The sequence below is a fragment of the Canis aureus genome, chromosome 21 (genome assembly GCF_053574225.1).
Source record: "Canis aureus isolate CA01 chromosome 21, VMU_Caureus_v.1.0, whole genome shotgun sequence".
NCBI lineage: Eukaryota > Metazoa > Chordata > Mammalia > Carnivora > Canidae > Canis > Canis aureus.
This window is the reverse complement of record NC_135631.1, coordinates 32,733,695-32,758,658: the sequence shown is the minus strand read 5'-3', so window position 1 is coordinate 32,758,658 and position 24,964 is coordinate 32,733,695. Positions and strand designations below refer to the sequence as shown.

The 24,964-nt window shown below is 34.5% G+C and overlaps 1 protein-coding gene across 17 annotated transcripts in view; it reads right to left on the bottom strand.

The window, feature by feature from the left end:
• SEMA3A (semaphorin 3A) overlaps window positions 1–24,964 on the bottom strand; it is a 454,575-nt gene that overhangs the window by 51,622 nt on the left and 377,989 nt on the right. For all 17 annotated transcript variants that reach the window (XM_077863814.1, XM_077863816.1, XM_077863815.1 and 14 more), the window contains one exon: window positions 22,335–22,454. In XM_077863814.1, coding sequence (XP_077719940.1) covers window positions 22,335–22,454 — 120 coding nt within the window. The remainder of the gene's footprint in view (window positions 1–22,334; window positions 22,455–24,964) is intronic.

Here is a 24,964-nt window from a genome sequence, read left to right as displayed (position 1 = left end):
ATATGAAGCAGGAAATCGATGTGGATGTGAACTAAAAGCTGAACATCAAAAGAAAGTGGCAAAATCCATTTTAAGCAGATCAAAGTGCATTACTCTTGCCAGCATCAAACTGCAATGTAAACACTATGAAAGGTAAATAGAGCTGGAAAGGATTCTCTCATCTGGATAGTTTAAATGACACGCCTGTGGGGAAGAAACAGTGTCTTTACAGGTACTGTGGTACTTTTGCAACGCCTGGAGCACATAGTAGAAGCTGAACAAATAATCTATGTAATGATCTTGAGGCAATACTATCATGTGAAGCATGGGATCTTTAGTCATGATCTTAGCAATAAACGCTGAGTAAATATACCTCTCTTTTCTTCCCCCCTTTATCTCCTTTACCACCCCCTTGACAGTCTTCCACACCTCATCCCACAGATGGCATTTCTTGCAAAATTCACGTTTGGGCACCACCTGCCACTTGTAACAGTATCACTCTGTCGAAATATTTTTAGCAGCTGCAAATTAAACTGTCCTTCAGGTGCAATCTCACACTTAATGAAAATGACACCTTGGCACAGGACACCCGGCTGCCTTTATGATTCATTTGGCAGCTTGGGCTTATTTAAATAATGAACACATTTGCTGCTCTCAGCATTAGGATCAATCTAAATCTCCAGTACGGAAACATTTTGACTAGCCTTTGGCTGGACCTACCTAACCTTTTCACCAAATACCCACAAAGAATAAGAACACACAACTAAAATCGTACAAAATATGTTTTTTGAAAATGAATTAAATTAATAGGATGATTAATTAAGATTTTGGGGTGACTACAAACTTAAAAGTTAGAACATATACTGGTTTTTTAGGATAAATTATACATAGTTCATTTGGATGGAGGATGGAATAAATGACTACAAACTCGGTTGCGCAGGTGCCCCAAGGACTAGTTAGTTTCACACCATGAAAGGGGCCTCTTACAAAGCCTGAGAGAAAGTTCCCGAGCAGAACAGTAGCATAAACCCACTGCAGGAAAACAACCTCAATTACCCACCCCCCTTTCTCTGAATCAACTGTGAAAAGAAGGCTTAAAAATCTATATAGTTCACAAAATATACATATACTCTTCTTCATACTTGAAAGGTAGCCCCACTGATATTCTGACCTCTCATAAAAGAAAATCCTTGCTAAATACGTACCTTCAGTTACCAAAATAAAAGAAACAGATTCTGGGGGTGTCCAGGTGGTTCAGTCAGTTACGCATGGGATCCCTAAATTCCACTCAGGTTGTGATCTCCGGGTCATGAGCTCAAGCCCTTTGTGGTGCTCTGCCCTCAACACGGGGATGCTGGAGAGTCTCTCTCTGCCCCTCCCGCCACCGCCCATGTGCACACATCCTCTCGTAAATAAATAAATAAATAAATAAATAAATAAATAAATAAATAAATAAATAAATAAGATCTTTAAAAAATATTCTGTGATAGGACTCAAAGAAAACTGGGTAGAAATCTGGCTTCTCACATTCACTGGATTTGTAATCTCAAAAAATTAATTCATGTCAATTAGCCTCAGTTTCCTTTTATGTCAAAAAGCACCTATCTCTGAGGGGTGCCGGGAGAATTATATTAGAGAATACATATACATCTACACATACACCTGTATGTTTGTCTATCTATTGATCTTCTATTTCTTTCTACCTACCTACCTACCTGCCTGCTTCTCCCTCTGCCTGTGTCTCTGCCTCTCTCTGTGTCTCTCATGAATAAGTAAATAAATAAAATCTTTAAAAATAATAAAAATAAAAGTTAATGGTAATAGAGACTTAGATTGCTAATGAAAGCAAGTTGAATCAGAAGCCAGCTGATAAAGCTATAAACCTGTTAAAGTGCCCTGAGAAGAAGAAAGGCAAATTGTAATTCATATAAATTTTAAAACTACATTTTTACAATTAAAAAAATATTTCCAATGTCACAGCCTCAGGCTTCACACTACTTACAAGCTACCTAGCAGAGGCAATGGGTGATAGGGAAAACTCATCACCAGATGACAGCCAACACACCCCGGGTGACAGTCATAGTTTCTTCTCCTTTCAGCTTTGCTGCAACAGAAGGGGGAAAAAAGCCCCAAAGAATGAAAAGACCGTGAATGGGAACTTCCAGAGCATTGGGAATGCAGGGAATGCAGCCTAAGGTCATCTCACATTCTTCCCTAACAACCTAAGCAGAATGGATATATCATTTTTGGCTGTGGAATAGAAAAACTTCTAGCTGCCAGAGAATAGGCCTGGAAAAACTTTTGATGCTTAGCTGGCTGGGAAACTATGAATAGCCCTTGGGGTAGTTTAACCCAAAGAATGGTTCAAGATGAGTCACACGAGGATGGAGAGAAGGGCTGATTAGAATGGAAGATGAGCACAAATGGTAAGGGAAAATATTAGTAGCATTTACTGTGCCCTTCCTTATGCTTTTCATATATTATTGTGATCTACAACCATCCCAGAAAGGAGCCCTGACGTTAAGACCCAGCAAATGCCCAACATGCATACTAGTAAGTGGGAAAGCCAGGGTCTGAACAAGAGAGGAGTTCTTCCTACTGCATCATGTTGCTGCAAGTATTGACACCTGTGTGTTTTGCCTTTGTCTCTAAGCTGCATATACTTATACACTATTTGGTTATTGTTTAATATTTTAATAAAGAGATCAGCATTTAACATCAACAAAAATTAGTGGAAAAGCTTGCAACTGTTCACCACTGCAAACTCAGGCTATTTAAACTAAATGGTCATAACCAAACAAACATCACAGGATTTCTTAACAGAAACCAAATTGCTGAAGAGGAAGTGGAAAGATTTTGGGATCCTGGACCTAGAAGAAGAAACCCATGAAGTGATCATAGACATCGCTGTGGAGCATGTGCCTCCACCTCTGTATGTCAAACCAAGTTAATTACCTTACAATTTCTCTTATTGAATGTTTTTCCATTTTCATCTTTTCAGTTTCATCTCCTGTATCTACTAGGTTGGCTTTTCTGATCAATTCTATCCCTAATACATTTTTTACTGCATTTTTCCCCTTACGTTTGTCCTAATTCAACCTCTCTCATATCTCTCCTAAAGTATTGCTCTGTCTTCTTAAAATAGCCTCCTGCTCCAAATCGTTCTTGCCAATGAACACTTCATATGCTCAATTTTATGGTTTTCCATTAGCTAAACAATTCAACTCAGACTTCCTTAGAAGGTTTTCAAGTAGGGGTGCCTGTGTGGCTCAGTTGGTTAAGTGTCTTACTTTTGATTTCGGCTCAGGTCATGATCTCAGGGTTGTGACACTGAGCCCTGAGCTGGCTCGGCCCTGGGCATGTGGCCTGCTTGGGATTCTCTCTCTCCGTCTCCTTTCCCCTGCTCTCGCACTCACTTTCTTTCTCTTGAGGAAGAAAAGACACTAAGGTCTTTGCTACCTATCCCCTGTATTTAATTCTAGGATCAGCCCCCATTGCATTTTCCCCTATCTCACTTCTCTGGATTTCCAGAACTTTCATTCTTAAATGATTTCACTGATGTGAATTCTCTATGAGAAATCATGAAGAATTTTTCAAGACCTTTTTCAAATACCTTCCAAAAATACTTTCTTCAAGTTCTTCAGGCAGACATTTGCCTTCTGGGTTTCCAGAATATCTTGTTTAAATTTCAAATACAGTAGTTACACTTTCCCCACCTGCTCTAGATTATCCCTCATAATGATACACCATGTTTCTTCAGTAAGTTCTTTTTAGACAGGATTTTGTCATTCATCTTCAAATCCCCTTATAGGATAGTGTCTTACACTTTAAGATACTTGTTAACTTGATCTCAGCTGAACACTATTCTATTTATATAACTGTCTTACAGTTTGTAAACCGCCTTCACATGGTTGATGGCAGGAAACTGTACAGCAGTTAAGGGCTGTCACAGCATTCAGCTTAGCTCTGCTACTTACAGTGTGACTGTGAGCAAATTATTTGACATAACTGTGTCTCAAGTTCTCATCCTAAGGTAAGAATACAGAGATGTTATAGAGACCAAATGACTTAATGGCGTTAAGACACATGCAGAAAGAACAACATGCTGTTGTGAAACCTGACTGTCCTTTTTGTTATCCTGTAGTTGGTTACCTTTGCTTCACTGTTAAGCCACGTGCTGTTCAGCAGGAGCAAAGAGAGTGTATCATTGAAGTCAACAAAGAACAAGTATCTTTTTTAAAAAAATAGGAGTGGAAGCTGCAAGGCAGAAACAAAGAGCAAATCAAGAGCTGCTTTTTTTCACATTGAATAGCTATAAATCAAAGAGAAGATCACGAGTCAGAAACTAAAAAGCATTGACATTATTCTCTATCATGACTTAGATAAAGACATATGGTTTAAAAAATCCTAAATGAAAAAAAAAAATCCTAAATGAAGTTTTACTCTCAATGCCCGGACTTAAAGAGCTATATTCATAGCCACACAAAACTTAGATTTACATCGGTGCAATTTTGGTATAGTAAAATCTTCAATGCATTATTAGCTTTCTGTATGTGGACAGCATATATGTTCTTTTTACTTAAATATTATGGTCTTTAACATCATCTATTCAAATAGGAGCATCTTCATAATATGACTGTCTACATGTTATAGAATTATGTTTGGAAAGTAAATTCATGATAAATACTTTTTCTGTGTGTGTGTGTGTCCGTGTATATGTATGTGTTTTCAAGAAGATACATTTTATGTTTTTTTTTACTTTGCTGATTGATTTATCTATCATGTATGTCTTACAATTAATTCTCTTTTTTGCTGAACTTCTCAAATAATAGGAACATAATGCTTAGGACAAAGTTGTTTTTAGGGAGTGATTGAAATGTTAATATAATTTTACTAGATGGCTATATCAGTTCATAGACTATTTTCTTCTTATTTATTTCTAAAGATTTGTTTATCTTAGAGAGAGAGAGCACCCGTGAGTGCACACACTAGCAGGGGGAGGGGCAAAGGGAGAGAGAGAGAATCTCAAGCAACCTCCTTGCTAAGCACAGTCAGATTCAGGGCTGATCTCATGACCCTGAGATCATGACCTGAACCAAAACCAAGAGTCAGATGCTCAACTAACTGAGCCACCCAGATGCTCTTATTTTCTTCTTCTTATTTAATGACTTAATTATCTATCAAAATATGGTCTATGTTTCCACCCTCTTATCTTGTAAGCATGTGGTCTTTATATTGGTTGATTATAAAAGATGCAATTGTTAAATATTTCATTGTGGGAATGATATAATCATGCACCTTATTCACTATATATTATAGTGACCTTTTCTACTGCAGATTTTGGGAGTTGCGTATGATGTCTTGTTATTTACTACCCTATATACAGTGGTTTAGAGGTCTGTGTTTTATCATGTTAAACATGCATTAGAAATATATTGGTGTCTTTAATATTTAATCTAGTCACCTCAACTATAATGTTTTTAGGCATTTCCATAATTTTGGACTATTTAGTCCCTCTTGACTGCAGGAAGCTGCAACATTTATAGATGCTTCCTTGTATTAGATCCTAAATAAATAAATTCATACCATGAATGCACTCATCTACCATCATAAACTGTCCTTTGAACATTTACATTTATTATGTTTTTTAATTATGTTAATTATAAACTACTGTATGATTAGATTAGATCATTTGTTATTTAAGAAGATCAGATGGAATTTCCCAGAGGAAATAATCTCCAGTATTTTTTTATTACTTCATAACGGCTACACACATACACAATATACATGTATGTGCAGGTAATAACCTGGAAATTAATTTCATTACATTTATAGAGAGCAAGGACTTAAAATATAGATTTCTCCCATATTATTGCTAATAAATTTCTATAAAATAAAAAAGGTTTGGAAAAAAGACAATTTTCCTTTAGTATTTTTTCATTATAGCAGATTTCAACGTGAAAGGAAATTAAATAGAACATACATTATATAAACTCTGCTCTCTAAAGACAAAATCATGTTATCAATGAAGTCCATGATCATAAAATAATAAGAATATTTTGCACACAAGTTAAAAATAAATTTCAAATTTAGATGAAGAAAATCAAGGCAGCAAAATTTCATTTTCTACATCCAAAGGAAACAGGACTTTCTATTTAGAGAAGTCATTGCTCCATAACAACTAATATGATCTTACTGAATAATGATTTCACACTAAAACTTTCTCTTAAAGAGAAAATTGGTAGCAGTTCAAGAAATGGTATTCTTGATTCACCTCATTCTAAATTAAAGTATGTTTTTCTTCTCTTTGCCAGAAAGTTCATCAAATTTTTTAGACAGTGTGCTTACTCTGTTTTATTAAATGAGATGAAACAAGTCCATTTATGTGTGGGTGATTTATTTTTTGAAAGTTTCAGTGCTTCAGCAAGAAATAAACAAAACAAAACAAAACAAAAAAACCAACGACCACACCAAAGAGATATCATAGAGGGATGATTTAAATCTCTCCGAGAAAGAAGAAAAATGTAACAGTATCTTCTTTCAACTCTTTTTTTAAAATTTTTATTTATTTATTCATGAGAGACACACAGAGAGAGGCAGAGACACAGGCAGAGGGAGAAGCAGGGTCCCCCCAGAGAGCCCAATGCAGGACTCGGTCCCAGGACCTCAGGATCACGACCTGAGCCAAAGGCAGACACTCAACCGCTGAGCCACCCAGGCGTCCCTCTTCTTTCAACTCTTTCTTTAATCCACCATCATATCTCACTCATTGGTAACATTTAAAATATACATAGTGTATATAGTTGTGGAGCAACAGGAACTCTCTCATTTGATTCTGGTGGGAAGTCCACATGGTACAGCCACTTTGGAAGATACTGGGATGTTTTGTTGTTTTTGTTGCTGTTTTTATGAAACTAAACACACTGTTACCATATGGCCTAGCAATCACACTCCCTGGTTGACCCACAGAGGCTGAAAAGTTATATCCACACAAAAGCCTTCACATAGATGTTTAGCGCTTTTATTCAAAATTGCCAAAACTTGGTAGCCACCAAGATATGCCTCAGTAGGTGAGTAGATAAACTGTGTTGCATCCAAACAATGTAGTATTTTTCAATTACAAAGGAATAAGCTATAAAGCCATTAAAAACCATGGAGAAAACTTAAATGAATATTAGTAAGCAAAAGAAGCAAATCTGAAAATGCTACATACTGTATGATTCCAACTACTTGACATTTTGGAAAGAAGAAAGCCATGGGGACAGTAAGATGAGTCACTGCAAGGAGTTAGGGTGTAGGGAGAACAAACTGGTTGGGCAAAGAGGATTTTTAAGTTAGTGGAATTTCTCTGCATCACACTATCATGGTGGATGCATGTCATTATGTACATTTTCCCAAATCCACAGACTGTAAAACACCAAGAGTGAACCCTCATGTTAACTATGGACTTTGGGTGATAATGATGTCTCAACGTAGGTTTACCAACTGTAACAGATGTACCACTCTGGTAGGGGGATGCAGATCTGAGGGAAGTTATGTGTGTGTAGGGGGAGTAGAGGTACACAAGAATCTCTGTACCTCCCACTCAATTTTGCTGCAAACAGGTACTCTAGGGGCGCAATCGGTTAGTGCGTAGTACTTACACAATTTTGCTGAAAACCTAACTAAAATTGCTCTAAAAAGTAAAGTTTATTATTAAAAAATAATTCTAACAACATTATTACTTAGATTAGTAGTGTTTCTGTGCATTAAGAAGTTTAATAGGGGTCCAACTCTTTCTTATTTATTATATTAAGAACATTTTCTTTTACTCCTAGCTAACATTTTAATTAATCAAAGTCATTTGATTTACCTTATTTTTCAACATTAAACAAGATAAAGCATATATGTTATTTTTAAAATATAAAGACAATGAATAAAGAGATTTCCTAGTATTAAATCATCCTTGTAATACTAGAATTGATTTCATACATTTATTTGGAATATTTGGATACTCATAAATGTATATGTTTCTAGTTTACCTTTTTACCCAATATTGTTATTAGCAATACCATAGGCACCATATGACTTGAATGCCTTGAAAACCTTTTTATCTTTCCTTGTCCATGTTCTGAGGCATTTCTTAAAGGTTCCAAATAATTTTTTCACCCACATATTTTATACATGATTCAAAGTTAAACTGACAGATTGAAATTTTGGTCCAAAACAAACAAAACCACCAAGCAATACAAAAACAAAAAAAATATGTAATACTAATTTAATTTTTTTCTATTAACTTATCTTAAAATACAGGTGTATATATTCAATTTCTGCTTATCTTTTGTCCCTGAAAAGTACTTGAGGATCTACAGACGGCAAAACTGGAATTTGTGAATTCCAGTACCAGTTTAATTTAGGAAAAAAAAAGCCACAATTTTCATATAAGTATAAAATTTACTTTGTCAAAAAATTCTCAATATGTGATTTCACAAAAAAATTTTATTCTTTGAAATAAAAAGTCAATTTTATAAGTGAAATGGAAAATGTCCTTTTGGATATCTGCCCATTTCCTGGGACATGGTAATAATTCAAGCCCTCATTCAAGAACTACATTAACAGTCCTTTGAGTTGCCTCTGATTAGGCCCTTGGGGTTTAGGAAAAAAGAAAAATTCTTTAAGAATGTGGCCTGATTCTTAAAATAAAATAATGATTTGGGGACCAGAGAAGATTTAGGTCAGTTTTTATTTGACACAGACCTTAGCAACTTTTTAATAACATGAATGCTATTATAGATAGAAACTAATTATCCTAATTGCAACACTAGCAGACCTTCAGCATTTCTATCATCCTCTGGTCAGACAGTGTTCTCACAAATGCTGGAAATTCAAGATCTCTTCGAAGAAGAAAAAACATGTTCAAGTGTGATATAATTAGCAGTTTCTATGGCTTTTGTTCTTAAGAGACAATCATAGTTTTGATTCTTGAAAATGTCTAATTATATAGGAAGGGACATTCAAGGCAGAAAAGAAGATAATTTATAGCATAATTTCAAAGTAATTAGAATTTTCAGAAAACAATTCTTGCTATATACCCTGTTTAATTTGCAAGATCTTATCCTTTAAAAATAACAATTCAAATTTTACATCAGTTAGTATTTCTTTGTACTTTCCTAATCACACTATATTGAAAACAAACAACTATTGTTATTTTAACAAAACAATTTCCCTTATTTTTAGTTTTAGCTTTGTTTTTAAGATTGTATCTATGTGAACTAAATGTGAAAAAGTTGTTCATTATATTTACATGAAATTTGGAGAATTGTTTTTTTAATCATAAGGGTTCTATTATATATATATAAAATCATATTTTATGATAAAATCATATATATATATATAAAATGTTATCACACTCCTATAATTTAAAAGTTTAGATTGTGATACAAAATTTAAAGTTGTAACATTAATATATAGTTTTTGGTTTTGTACTTAGATTTTTTTTAAAGATTTTATCTATCTACTCATGAGACACACAGAGAGGCAAAAATATAGGAAGAAAGAGAAGCAGCCTGCCTGTGGGGAGCCCAATGTGGGACTCGATCCCAGGACCCTGGGATCACAACCTGAGCCAAAGGCAGATGCTCAATCACTGAGCCACCCAGGGGCCCCTGTATTTGGGTTTTATTCTGTTTCTTTGCACTAAAAAATCTACCTTGTTTTTATTTACTGGATGGTTTGAAAAGATGTTTAGAGGAAAATAAGTTATCAGATATTTTAAATCCTAAATTGCTTTTTTCCCATCTGCTTTATTATTTAAAATAAAATATTATTAGGACTAGTCTAGCTGTAGTCAGTTAATTTATAATTCTGAAACCCATTTTTAAAAACTTTTTGGGGCTTCTCTGAACCCCAGAAGTCACTATGTCTACCACAATTTTTTTTCATCCCTAACATTTAGCAGGACATGTAGTTGTGGCAGATTTCATGGTCTATCACAAACGTGCTAGTGGGTGTATTAATCTGACACTGTCTCAGCAGAATGGATTCAAGCAGGTAAGGCAGGTCCTACCAGCCTTACCTGTATAGGTCTTATCAGTGATTGGTGCTTGAAATTTCAGCCAACCTGAAATTGCTGGTACTTATATCGCCCCACTTTAAATGGAAGCAAAAGCCACTAATTTAAGAAGGCTGATGAGAGGAATTGGAGAGTTTAGATGACAGCAAATCAGGAGCAGTAATTTAATCTAACCAATGAATACACATACGCGTACACACACACACTCATTCTTTTGTGCTGTCAATTTAAGCTTCAGTGTAAGACTGTCCACCCAGGTAGACTGGAATATAACCATTACGTCTCTAGCTCTCTTTAATAATTAAAGATGTACTATACTTTGCAATATGTTTTAGTCTAGTTCTTCTCAAATTTTAGTGTAGGATCTTGATGGAGTGCAGATTCGGGTTTAGATCTGGGGAGATTCTGAGATTTTGCTTTTCTAACAAGTTCCCGGAGATGCACATGCTGCTCATCCAAGGGCCAAACTCTCAGCAGCAGGTGTATATCAACTAAGTTTTCAGTGATTAAAACTATGCACAAATAACACAATTCATTCTATGAACCATTATAGGATAAGATCCTTTAACCCTGGCAAATCTTGCTTTTTAAAAACGGATGCACCCGTATTTTCCCTGGCTCTAGACTAATGAACATTTCCTGTGTGTAAAATCTTTAGCAAAGAACAAAAATACACAGTTTAAAAATGGTAAATACCATAATGAACATGTTAGAGAACAAAACTGAGGTTCAGAAGACATGGGTTTAATCTCAGGTTTTACTCAATGACAGGTTACTACTATCCTCTCATAAGTAGCATAAATTTCATTACTTACAATTTTCTATTTTACAGTGTTTCTGGGAGGATCAAGTGATCTTACAGGAAGCACTGTGAAAAGCATAAAATGCTATACAAGTATATGATTTCGGGTGTTCATGATTATGTCAATTACTTAGGTAAGGACATCACTTTTTCAAATCATTGCTTTAATTATTATTAAAACGTTCAAATATTCAGTGTAATAACAATGCCACATCATTTACAGTGTGGTGGATCCAATTTAAAACTGCTTCTGCTTCTAAATTTTTGCTTTTTGTCCAGTGCAGGTACTCCATTAACACTCTTCTTACCTTTTGTTTCTTTGCTACTCTTTCCAGCTATTTAAGAATGATTATTATTTTGAGTGCCAATATAAAATTGTTTCTATAGATACCTAATTAAAACTAATAAAGGTATTTTCTAAATCAATTTGATACTCCCAACCTATTTTTTAATAAATATAGGGTTGGTCATTTTATTTTAGTAACAGTAAGAAATGATTTCTCATGTCTTTAATCTGGATTATATTTAAGTTAGTTCTACTTTCTAGTGGGCCTACTATTTCTACATGAAATAACTATTAAAATATAAATAGAACTATTATCTGAACAATACTCTGGATTCTATATAATTACATATTATTAGGATATATTTCTTAGACCATATAACAAGAAATGTTATTCATATATTAATTAGTTGAAAATACTACAGAAAAGTAGATTGTCCAATCTTTTTAAATAATATCTCTCAAGATGTTATGGAAGAAGACAATGCTCATAGAGTATCTGTAAATAGGCAGATAAAAAGCATGACAGCAATGCAACTTACAGATTTGTATGATAAAACCCAAAAAATTTGGAAAAGTACTATACTTTTGTTAAATGATGTAAAGGGAAGGCATTATAATCACTGATATGTAAAAATTCTATAGCAAATACTATATTAAAGCAATTAAGACAATGCTACTTAAAACTATTCAGAACATGACTTTCTTAAATTCTTATTGGTTTGGTTTAAATAATCAAACTAGAAATTAAAATCCTACAGTAAAATGAAACACTTTTACTCTCAGAAAAGTATCTGTTTCGAGAAACAAGATTATTATTAATGATTAATTCATTATTTTTTATGTATGTCTTTAAACATTTTTTAAAGATTTTATTTATTTATTCATGAGAGACACACAGAGAGAGGGAGAGACACAGGCAGAGGGAGAGGCAGGCTCCCTGTGGGGAACCCAATGTGGGACTGGATCCCAGGACCCCGGGATCACGCCCTGAGCCAAAGGCAGACGCTCAACCACTGAGCCACTCAGGTGTCCCACATTTATGTTTTTTAAAGCTTAGGGATCAGCTGAAAAGGCCTTATTTACTAGGATTTCTACTAAATCCCTGAATATAAAAAAAATAATAATGTTTCTGGTTTCTGCCCAATCCCTATTTCTCTCTAACCACCAATCTCTTTTTTTATCTCATTATTTTGGGATGATTTACCCTTCTTGAAAATTTCCTTTTTTTTTTTTACATGGCACATAGTAAACACATAATAAACGTGAGCAACTGCTATTAATGCTAGTATCCTTACCAGTCCAGAACACTGAATATATGAAGTGTTTATTATCTATTTGTTTGCATGAATGAATGAATGAGTGACTATTGTGCTAATTCTTTTTTTCTTTTTTGGAATTTGCAAACCTCTCATTTTTTTTCATGTTTTAAAAGTTTTTATTTAAATTCCAGCTGGCTAACATACAGTGCAATAATAGTTGCAGGAGTACAATATAGTAAGTCAACACTTTTCATATAACACCCGGTGCTCATCACAGCAAATGCACTTCTTAGCCTCTATCACCTATTTCATCCATCCTTCCACCTCCCCACCTCCCCTTTGGTAACTATTGGTTTGTTCTCTATAATTAAGAATCTGTTTCTTGAATTGCCTCCCCCCCCTTTTATTCCTTTGCTCATTTATTTAATTTCTCAAATTCCACGTATGTGAAATCCTATGGTATGTGTCTTTCTCCGACTTACTTATTTCGTTTAGCATAAAACTCTCTAGCTCTGTGTCATCATAAATGGCAAGATTTCATTTTTTATAGCTGTTATATTCCACTATCTGTCTATCTATCTATCTATCTATCTATCTATATCTCCATCTTCCTTATCCATTCATCAGTTGATGGACATGGGCTGTTTGCATAATTTGGCTGTGGTTGATAATGCTGCTGTAAATGTTGGGGTTCATGCATCTCTTTCTTTTTTTTATTTTTATTTTTATTTTTTATTATTATTTTTTTTTCATGCATCTCTTTCAATTAGTATTTTTATATTATTTGGGTAAATACCTAGTAGTGCAGTTGCTGGATGGTAGAGTAGTTCTATTTTTCGCCTTTGGAGGAACCTCCACACAGTTTTCCAGAGTGGCTGCATCAGTTTGCATTCCCACTAACAGTTCAAGAGGCTTCCCCTTTCTCCACATCCTCTCCAACACGTGTTGTTCCTTGTGTTGTTGATTTTAGCCAATCTGACAGGTGTGAGGTGGTATCTCATTATAGTTTTGATTTTTAATTCCTTGATGATCAGTGATGTTGAACATCTTTTCATGTGTCTGTTAACGATCTGTATGTTTTTATAATTAGGAATATCCGATATTAAAATAACATGTTATAAAAATCTAGGTCATATTATCCACAGTTTTTCTGATTCCAACAGATTTGCATTCTTTTTCCTTAAAACTTAAGCAGCAATTCCTTAATATTTCTTTGAACGCACTTATACACATAGTCTCTAACAGAAGACTGTATACATACGGATAAACGACTTAAGTTGTTACATCTTGTTATCATTTCATAGTGAGAGCCTCAGACAGTTGGTGGCCCTGATACTGAATCAAAGTCTGAAAATCAACTGAATAAAAAAAAAACAAAAACAAAAACAAAAAACTTCATGTTTCCTGAAAAGAAAAAATGGATAGTACCTCCTCTCTTCAAACAATGGTTTTAAGATATTAAGGCATGTTGGGAATATATGCAAATGATCTCGTAGATAAGCCAAGACTTCTATAGTTTTTCATTTATAAAAAGCTCTGTATTATCTTGGAGGGCAGGGATCGCTCTTACTCAGCTCTGTTTCTTATAGTAGCTCTTGGTACCTAGAGCTTATTGTAGGTAGAAAATGGAAGTTGCCCAGAGTAATATGTTGGTAGCTAGCTGTTGACTGTGCTATTATCAGTAATCTAGGAGGACTTAGAATAGAACCGCCAGGGGGAAAAGGAGAGACTGGGGTGAGTGATAAACTTAAATTATGTACCGAGCTATAGAGATACTGCTGACTGAGATGAAAAGGGACTAGATTTAGGGAAACTAAATCTACAAACTTTAGGGACAGACTTTGGTTAGATAGAAGACTTTCTGGTGTAGTTTTAGGGGGATTTTTATTTTGGTTTGTGCATTATAAATTTTATTAGCATGACAGATGTTTACTTTGGTTAAAGGATGAAGACAAAATCTAATCAGGAAGTTATTATTTACCATTAGGAATTACTCTTTTCTCCCTTTACTTCTCCTTCCCTTTTAGCTTTCTTTGTAGACTCTACGCAGTGGACAGATTAGTTTTTTTTAAAAAATGTTTAATGAGGAAAGAAGGAAATAAAAATAGTTTCAGCTTGGACAAAACAGAAAATTAGTTCACATTTTAAGATTCATTAACACACAATTATCTCAAGGTCTTTCAAAGGCAATTTCACTATAATTTTCTTAATTTGGGCACTGATTGGCTGACCAGAGTTATATTACCTTCATAACTATGAGAAAATGTGATTTTTCTCCTTTTATTTAAAGGAAATCAACAGCAATGACATAACAGGAGGGGCAGTCTTTAGCTGCTTATGGCAAACAGCATTATTCCACTACTTCAATAATTTCTCTGCTATCAAAATATTTAATATGATTACTGTAAACACCTGAGAGTAATTGATGAAAGGTTTCCTATACCTTGTTGGTTCAGCCTAGCCCTGTAAGTACAAATTCTATAATGTGAACTGCCAGTATAACTAGGTTTATTTTCCTTTAATTTACCCCAAAATGAGTCATGCTTAATGATAATCTATGTGTTATTGTTTCCTATCTTCAGAATTCATTTATTTTCATGTGACTTATATGACAGCTTTCATCCTGCAAAACCTTGGTACAATTTATTCATTTATTCTTAAATGTGTTTAGAAAACATATTTGATAAACACTGACTCCATAAGCTGTTAAGTGGCAGTCATTAGTTTGATATCAGCCTTGGCATTATTTAACTTTCAGGATCAGTGATAATAAAGTTCACTAAATTGCGTGGGTCATAAGACAATGTGTAAACTGAAAAACTATTCTGTATTGGCTGTAACTTAATTGCCATTGTATGCTAAACAGAAAAGGCAGTGTGACTCCCAAAGGGAAGACTATCCTCCGCTGTCATCTATTTCCCATTATATCCTGGTTAGGATTTTATAAATGTGTAAATGGGATAGTGCTCTTTGAAAGCAAAACCCTGATATTCTTTTTTTAAATTAGCAATTAAAGGCGCAAAAAAAAGATTATTTGCATTTATGTGAATTTAGACAAATTTATAAACATATTTAAAAGACACATTTTTGACGGGTTCTTTATATTGTCAGCTTATGTTAAATCCAAAACCAGTTATAATTTAGCAAATCATCAAGCAAAATCCTAAAAACTACACTTCTAATAAATAAAACATTTATACTTACATTAATTCATAAATTATTATTACTAATTATAAGTAAGAGCAAGCACCTATGTGCTCTTGAGATTAAAATCAATCAGGAGAATGGGTTTAAATGAAAAAGATAGTAATTTGAGGACAACCAACTCTATTTGATTTGAGTGTGTTAGTGTTTAATACCGGAGAAGTCATTTAGGATTAGATGATAAAGGACTTGACAGGCAACAAAATCTGGATTCAATTCACTTGTAAATTGAAAGACATAAGTGATTTTTGAATGGGGAAGTATTGTGATAGCCACCAGAGCTGTTATTAAGGAGACATCTGACAGTGGTATCTAAAGAAAAAGAGTATACATGGCTTATTTTTTAGGTAATCTTACAAAAGAAAGTATAAACAATAATTTATTGACTGAAACAAATTTTAATCATCAAAAGCTGCATGCGTAACTTATTTTTGTTCTAAGCTTGCAGACTTCATTTCTTGGCATAATTATCTGATTTGATTCTTGATAAATATTCTCCGGAGTCAACATTTCTCCTTGATTCAGGATTAATTTTAGTGGGCATGTGAAGATTACACTTCATAAAATAGGGTATATAAATGAAAATTTTATCTACTTGAAAAGGCAGGTTACTGTATCGCTTTTTTTTTTTTTGCCATTTTGATATTATGATATTAGCTTTTAAGACATTATAATTAAAACCTTCCAGTCTGAAAGCTTCTGAAATCTACCACTGTGAAAGTATTTGTGTCAAGTGGACATTTATAACATTGCAAACTTATTCTTTCCCCTCAGAGTGATTAGGAGGTAAGGAGTGGTTTTTTTTTTTTTTCCCCTCCCCAAACTATCCATGCTATTAAAATTCAATGGCATTGCTTGCCTTCATTCAGCTTTATCTGGCTAAAATCCTTTAATTCCCCAGCCCCTGCTGTTGGGGAGCTCTAGGCTCATCACACTTAACCTCTGCCTGGGCTTCTCAGAAAAGAATTTGTTTCAGTCCATTCATAGTTTCAATAGTTGAGCAAGCCACACGCAACTGCACACTGGTCTTTTACCCCGAGCACACTAATCTGATTGTTTTTCCACTCTACAAACTCTGGGTCAACAATCAAGCTGCCGCCAGAAACTAATTAATTTGCAAACAGGCTTCTGTTTTCACAGAGGGAAAGCTTTTGAGAGCCATGTCAGAGAGGCCAGTCACACCATGGTTACACACATTGTCATGGCATCCACTTCTTTGGGTAAATCTCTTGCTTGATGTCACTGCACACACGAACCCAGATTACCCAGTCATCAGTAAATCCCTATTGAGGCCCAGTGAGCTCTGAATGTCGTGAGTCTAGAAGAGGAAATTGGTGTAGACAGGCTCTCTATTCATGAAACTGATGATAAGACTAGAGAGAAAAATGGTGAAAACCAAGAAGAAATAGGGAGCTGGCTTTGATTTAAAGAATTTTCTAAGATACTGTCTCACTTTTCTATATTTCCATCAATTTTAATTTAAAATGTGGATTCCCTTAAATAAATGTAATAAAACCCTTAAATGTTATTTCTCTAGTCTCATCATTCAATGAGAAATTCTGAAATAAGTGGTTCAAAATTTGTGGCTAATATGCCATACTGGATAATTGTACTTTTTAGCCCATCATTGAATAAAGTTAAATAGTACATCCTAACAATTCTATCCAGGTATGTTGTCTCAGGGGCCTGAAAAAACAAAATCACCTTCCAAGCATTGCCACTAATGAGTTAATTTTTATTCCAAAGTTTTATTCATTTTTCTTCATTAGTGTGAATAATTTCAAACAAAATCAGTTGAAAGTAATTATGTTCTTTAGACAAAATGTGAGATAGAAAATAGGTCCTCATTAAAAGAGACCAAATAAAGTTACATTTTGGTAGCTTTTTGGACTTTACAAAAAGAAAAGTTGTATTTAGTGAGTTTATTAAATTTATCATTATTTGGAGAGTAGAGTAATTTCATGCTGTATAGTTTTTTTTAAAAAAGATTATATTTTTGAGAGTATGCATTATCTATCAGTATGAAAATTTTTCTGGGAAATAGATTCATGAGAAAAAAACCTCAGAAAACTATTTGGTTGTGTTTAGGAACAGACTGTTTTAAATTATCATATATCTATGTTTCAGGATAATTTCAGCGAAAATAACCAAAAATATTATCATTTTTATTTGTGACTCCTTATACTGATACCTCAGGATGTTTAATGAATACAGAGTATAATTCATAGGTGATGTAATCCAAAAGTTAAAAAAAGACAATATTTCTGTTGCTTTTTTCATAATCTATGAAAACCAAGAGGACATTTACAGTTGCTGTTATTGTTTTAACTAAGTGATCACTCAACTTCTATGATACTCATCTGTTCATATAACCATAAAATAAGGCATCCGGAGAGCTTTTTTTCCCAAGGTCAGCAAAATAATACTGACATACTTAAGCCAGAGAGGTAATTCAGACTGGCATCATTAAGAAGTTTGACATTATGCAAAGCTAGATAATTCATTTTACTTATAAAAATTTCCAACTGGATACTTTATGACAGTTTATGCATTTGAAGATGGTAGAACTAAAATAAAGCATCGAAAGAGTTGTGTAAGTGATTTCAGATTATGTACTATGTAATATTAATTTGTGCTCTCTTAGATTATTTGCGGTCACATTTCTTGGTTCTATTTTCATAAAAATGTCTTGTGGAGAAACTTGAATCTTTAGAGAACATGAAATATCCTAGTACATGACCGCAGAGGAAGCTATGCTGATTCCAGTGAGGGCAGGCCATCCCGGTATGAGTGTTACAAGTGAGAGGAAGTGGAATGATGACTTGCATACCATTTCAATTACAGAAAAAAGCAAGTGGGTTGGTCTATCCACAGGCACGATCCTTTTAGGAAATTCCACTAAAAGAAAACAGGTCTTCCTGAAATGAGTGGGAAGGCCTCACACTCTGGGCACTGTAATTAGGTCTGTTTGTGTTCACTGGGCCTTGGCTCTTTCAAGGATCCATGTGGTTTCCTATATTAAACCCGACTCTCACTGCCCTTTCACCCTGACTCAACTATAATCACTCACAGAATGAGTCTGACAAAGCCTCCCAAGCATGCTCCACCCAAGTGGGAGAAAGGATACAGAGAAAATTCACAATTATTAAGTGCTTACTATATGCCAATCATTCACTTAGTAGTACTTTTTAAACATGGGCATGCCAGTTTTCACAACTGTAAGAGGTAGGTAGTAGCACAATCCCATTAAAACTAAAGTCAAGGTGAAGCTTTGTCTTACTCTAAAGAGCACAGTCTTTCCTCCATATCATACTGCATCCCAGCATCAGTCCAAGACACAAACAATACTGGAAATAGTATTCATCAGAAAGAAAAATAAAGGTGGGTGAGCCATCCACCTGCTCTAATGAATGGCTAACACGTGTAAGAACAAATGAGTAGTATTTACATGCTAAATGTTAAGAAATCATTTCTATGACAGCAGCATAAACTTGCTTCCTTGCCATGAACACATAGAGAACAACTGTACCTCATTTTCACACTGTTAGTGAGGTGAAACTGGAGTTGAAGTTTAAATGAAGTTAAAATGATAGAATATTGAAAGAATTTATAAGGCACGAGAAAAGCACAGTGAATTTGGGCACATCATGTCAAACACATAGGAGTATATTTTCCGAAATCAAAAGCTGTTTTAACATCTACTAACTCTAAACCAGGGGCTAATTTTAAAAATATATTTTTTAAAAAGCAGTTATGTAAAAATCAAGAGATTCTATGTCTCTTCTGTTCTTTCATCTAAAATTGTTACTCATCCCTAATTTTTCCTGTAACAATGAAACTAAATTTAAACCCTGATTGATGCTCTTATAAAAGAGGTAAATTTCAGTGATTATGAAAATAGTGAAATTCCATTAAAAATATCAAGATATTTTAAGGTCTACTTCTAGGCAACTGATTTTATTTCTTTAGCAGAAAAAAAATTAAGTCACCTAAAATAGGCCACCTGATTTGTCCAAAGTAACTGAATAGGTTTGAATTGATTTAAGAAAAGTAAAGTAAGTCCTGTGCCAAAATTAATTTTAATAGCCCCAAAGACCTTTCAGAAAGTACCTTGCAAGTATTTATTACTTCTGGCAGTACAAATGATTGTGTAGTCTATGCTGATGCCTCAAACCCATTTATTTTATGCATGAATATGTAAACATTATGTTTCCAATTTTATTCTGGAATGGCATTTAATTTCAGGAGGCTTGTGATTCACACAGTCCCTTGGTTCTATCTCAAATGTGTCTGCATCCTCCATCTTGCAGCAGTTGTGGTTTCTGCACCCTGTCAAATGTAACCTTTGTGCTAATTTGGTAAAATCAGTTCTCACGTTTAGTGCTGAGAGACTGATAACTGAATTCTCAAATGAACTACACATTTGCAAGATGAAGTACAGAGCTGTGGACAATGACTGCTTTCCCACAGTGTAAATTCTTCAAACTCAGCTGTCAACATGGAAGTGTGCAACACAAAAGCAGCTTTAACTTGATGACTTTTTTCCTCCAAGGCCATAAAAATGAAATGGATACTATGCTCTCCTTTATGTTATTCCATCTTCTTGGATTTTCTTTCACATGGACAGTGAAAGCCTGTATGCCCTTTAGAGTTCTTAGTAGATCAAAGTCTCCTTCTTGTTGAATAAAAAAACAAACATTTTTCCCTCCTACGTAAATATTTCAGTTTGAGAACAGACCAGATAACAATATTGAAAGAGGTTTTTCCCACTAATTTTGACTCCATACAAAGTTTAATAACTGACAATGGATATTCCAAGATTGTTCCTTGGGATTTTGGAACTTGGTTCTTCTGTAGTCTTACACACATAGTCTTACGGTGATCTCAGTATCTTTTCTTTTTCTTGGTGAGACTTCTGATTTTTCTTGTGGTCACCCACTATTCCTCACATACCCCTCCCCTCCAGCATGGATATTTGACTGTATGTCCAGACCCTTTTGATTACCGTGGTGTTTGTACTCAATTATGAATGATCTTAGGCATCATCTGCATTTAAGATACAAACAATGGGAAGTGATGTCAAGCTCACTGGAAACTTGGCAGAGCAAGAAAGGAGGGCAGCTAAGAGAAGCAGCACTTTAATGGGAAAGGGCTTTTTAACAATGAGAAATATGGCAAGAGATAGTGTCCAAATTGAGAGACTGATTAAAAAATAGAGAATGTTGGAGAAACAAGATCCAACCAGGCTATGGACTTAGACACAGAGGGACTTTTCGTCAGACCAGGATTAAAGGAAGAATTTGGATAGAACACAAGAGCAAGTTTTCAGGTCAGAGGAAGAAATAAGGGAAGGAGAGATAAAGACAGCAAAAGAAACGTACAGTGGGTAAATTCATGAAAAACAATCCATACAATTAAGAGCAAAGACACACCATTCACATTAATTCATAAAAAATAATAGGATGATCAGTAATGTTGTTGCAGGAGACCAGAGGTGCTGACTGAGGTAATTTGAGGTATGTTTTATGTTTGAATAGTCACTTTAAAGTATGAGATATATCAGAAAAAAATTATCACAGACTCATGGTCTCCTGAAGTTTCAGTGAGATTCACAGTAGAAATGTGATTTTTCTCTAACAAACTAATGAAAGAGAGAAGTGATAAAAGGAATTTTGGCTACCCCAGAAGGGAAAGAAAAACAAGTGTGGTAGAAGTTCAAAGAATGAGATATTCAAGGATCTTACTGAGAACACAGATGGACTATTCCCCATGAGCTCCATCCTTATTAATGAGGTAGGTGAAACCAGGGACAAGTTCATGGATGGAAGGTTAGGGTCTGGATAGCTTTATTTTATAAGACTAAAGACAGATATACCTGGAGATAGTCATTTAATAATAAAAAACATGATAATACTGTGGGGGCCATTATAAAAAAATCTGTGATAAATGTGTCAGTGAATAATAAAAAAATCAAACTCGACATAGAATATATAAAGATTATTTGGTTCAAAATCTGACTGAAAATGTTATTTATTTTAGGCATACAAATTTTGAACATTTTCTCTTTCACTGAATTTATTTATAGACTAAGAAGAGAAAGAATGTTTAACAGAAAGTATCTACTTGATCAAGGTGAAGCCAGGACCTGAAGTTAAGGAAACTGGGTTCTTGGTCCACATCTTCCACTACCAGGTTAGAGAAAATCTTAGATAAAATATTAGTCTTAATTTTCTCACCTATAAAAACTGAGAGAGGATTTTAGGAAGAAGAAACGAGAAATCAAATGAAAAAATACAAAAGTCTTATGAAATTTTGAAAGCACTTTCAGTATAATGTTACCAGCACTACAATTTGTTTAAACACTCAGGAACGTGCACGATGCTCTCAGGGCAAGAAGAGAGGTGCGGTGGAAACAAATACTACATCGTGAGACTTGTTGTGGTGTCTGAGTAAGACAACCCTGGTAAGTCATCTTATCTCTTTCCATTGCCTCCCTTCCGGAGCTCCAGCCCAGATCTCTTTCTTTCCACAGTTAACTACTGAGAAACTTCAATTTTGGCACAAAGTAAATATTTTCCTGATTTTTTTAATCTCACTTTTTTCTTCTTCCCCTGTTTTCTCACACCCACAGTCATGAAGTCACCACCAGTTTAATGGCACACTAGATCTCAAGGCGTACAGGGAAAGCTCTCCTTGGGCTACTACAGTTACACCTGTTAGGTAACACGCCTGCGCCTGGCACATGCCACCTACCATTGAGCCACCTGGAATCATGCTGCTCCGTCCTAATAGGGTGGTGGTGCCCCAGCGTTCTGAAGATCGCAAAATCTCGCCCCATAAAATCAGCTGCCGTCCCGGAGTATAATTCCCCATCTGTGTTGTGACAAAATAAAACCACATACAGGTACTTTAATTCAATTAAGGAAAGAAAAACAAGACAAAATAAAAGTTTCATGTAGAGACCCTGCTGGAAAGAAAACAGGAATACTGTCTGCATCATTAGGCAGTTACTTATTTTTATCCTATGTCTTTGTTGAAAGAAATATTCAGTAAATGTTCACTCTACTCAGTGAGTAGTAACTTCAAAAAATGAAGTAAAATATGGTTCAGTGGACATCACTAAAACCTAACACTTATTCCTTTCTTTTTTCTTAAGATTTTATTTATTTATTCATGAGAGACCCAGAGAGAGAGGCAGAGACCCAGGCAGAGGGAGAAGCAGGCTCCCCAAGGGGAACTTGATGCGGAACTCGATCCCAGGACCCTGGGATCACACCCTGAGCCGAAGGTAGAGGCTCAACCACTGAGCCACTCAGATGCCCCCACACTATTCCTTTCTATTATGACGTGAGACAAAAGGCAAGATGCATACTGCATTCATCACATTTTTATATGCGTATAGCCCCTGCAGCTCTAAAATCCTAATTTACTAGGGTAAGATACCACTGTAAAAAACTGCTTATAGTTTTTTTTTATTTTAATGGAAATTAAAATTTCAATATATTTCCTTTTTAGTGGTATCTGAATGAATAAGATTTTGCAAAACTTTAGAAAGGACTAATATTTTCCTTGCCAAATTTGTTTCTTGCTTTTTAGTTTTGAATATATCAAGTGGGAGAAGTGCTCTAAGTTATCATGTAGTCTTAAAACAAGTCTATCACATACGTAGTCTCAGATACAAAAGAAATGTGTCTGGCGCCTGGCTGGCTCAGTCAGAAGAGCATATGACTTCTGATTTCAGGGTCATGAGTTTGAGCCTCATGTTGGGTATAGAGATTACTTAAATAAATAAGACTTAAAAACATTTTTAAAAAGTCTGAGGAGAAGGAAATTTTGACAAACACAGGTCATAATCACCACAGATCAAGACTCTATTGTGTTTTTTGACTCATTTCTACTTAAATTGAATTAACTCTAGGTTAGAGTTTAATAACAGAGGAATCACAGTGACAAGCTTAAAATAAAAAGGAAAAGGAAAAAGGGAGGAGAAGGAGAAGTTAATATTTACTGAATACCATTCTGTGTTTGCTGGGCAGCTAGGCAGTGGCTTGACACTTTTCAAATTATCTCATTTAGTCTGTCAACAACCCCATGATGTAAATGTTGTCCCTATTTTATAGTTCATGAAACCTAAGGTTGCTCAGCTAATGACTAGGAAAGTAAGGGTGAAAGTTCAAACTCAGGCCTGTTTAATCCCAGTCTTTTTACACTAACCCAAATGAGCTTTTACTTAACTGAAGGTTGAAAAAATTATACTTTCTTTTCTTTAAACAGAAAGTACCTCCTATTATTTAATCCAGAAAACACATTATTGCCTGCTTACTTATAGTGAATTATTAGCAAAATGAAACAAAAAATATAGAATTTTCTCTACATAATCTACCACAATGACAGTAAACTTAGTATTATCTTGTTGGTCATTTGGATAAGTTAATCTTTCTGCATTCACTGACTTGAAAAATGATTAGAAAGTAAAATGAAGTGATAAATTATAACTTAAACATTTGTATAGCACTATCATTTCCAAATGATTTTCATATTTATTAGATAAACTGGAAAAATTCCCTGTGCATCTTTAATTATAAATGCCATTGGGAAAGTCTCATTTAGCTGATTTTTCAAACGATACTCTTTGATCACACTCAGTTCTCAATTGCAAATAAATGTTTCATAATGAAAATAGACATGCTCAGTGGTCCAACTCAGTCAATTCCTTTGGTGGTTGGTTCTCTGATGTGTCTGGATGCACCAACCTTTAGAGAATGTCCAAGGCAGTGGAGAAGAGCTAAGCAGAAAGAATCACTATGCAACTTCAAGGGTTAGCTTGAAATATTAATAAAAAGACATCTTTTCTTACAGATGAGTTTTAAGATTGTGATATTTTTGGATTGTTGTGAATCAAGACAAATAAAAATGATGGTTTGATAATATTTTCAGCACAAATTAGTAGGTTAATGATGGCACTCTATTACATTCTAAACTATCATACTATGGTATCTTTGGGATACAAAATCATCCTGTGTTCCCTTCACTTAATTAAATATCAAGTTCAAATCTGACCTGCTCTCACCATAGTATGCTATAATAACATTTTATCTGCCCATAAGGTAAAAATAAACCTTTTCTAAAAGCACCAAAATGCTGTGAATAAGCTATCTACAAATTTCAAAGGCACCTTGGAATATGTAAATGACAATTGTCTCCGTAATTTTAACTTGTTTTCAATCACTGTAACACTTTTATTAAGGTTGGTATTTTACCTTTTAACAATTGATAAATAGATGTAATGGAACTTTAAACTTCAAGTGAATTAGTTTTCTTGATCTGTGTGAACAAGAGCGCATTAGTTAAGAATGTGTTGTAAAGGCAGCCTAAAATTTTCA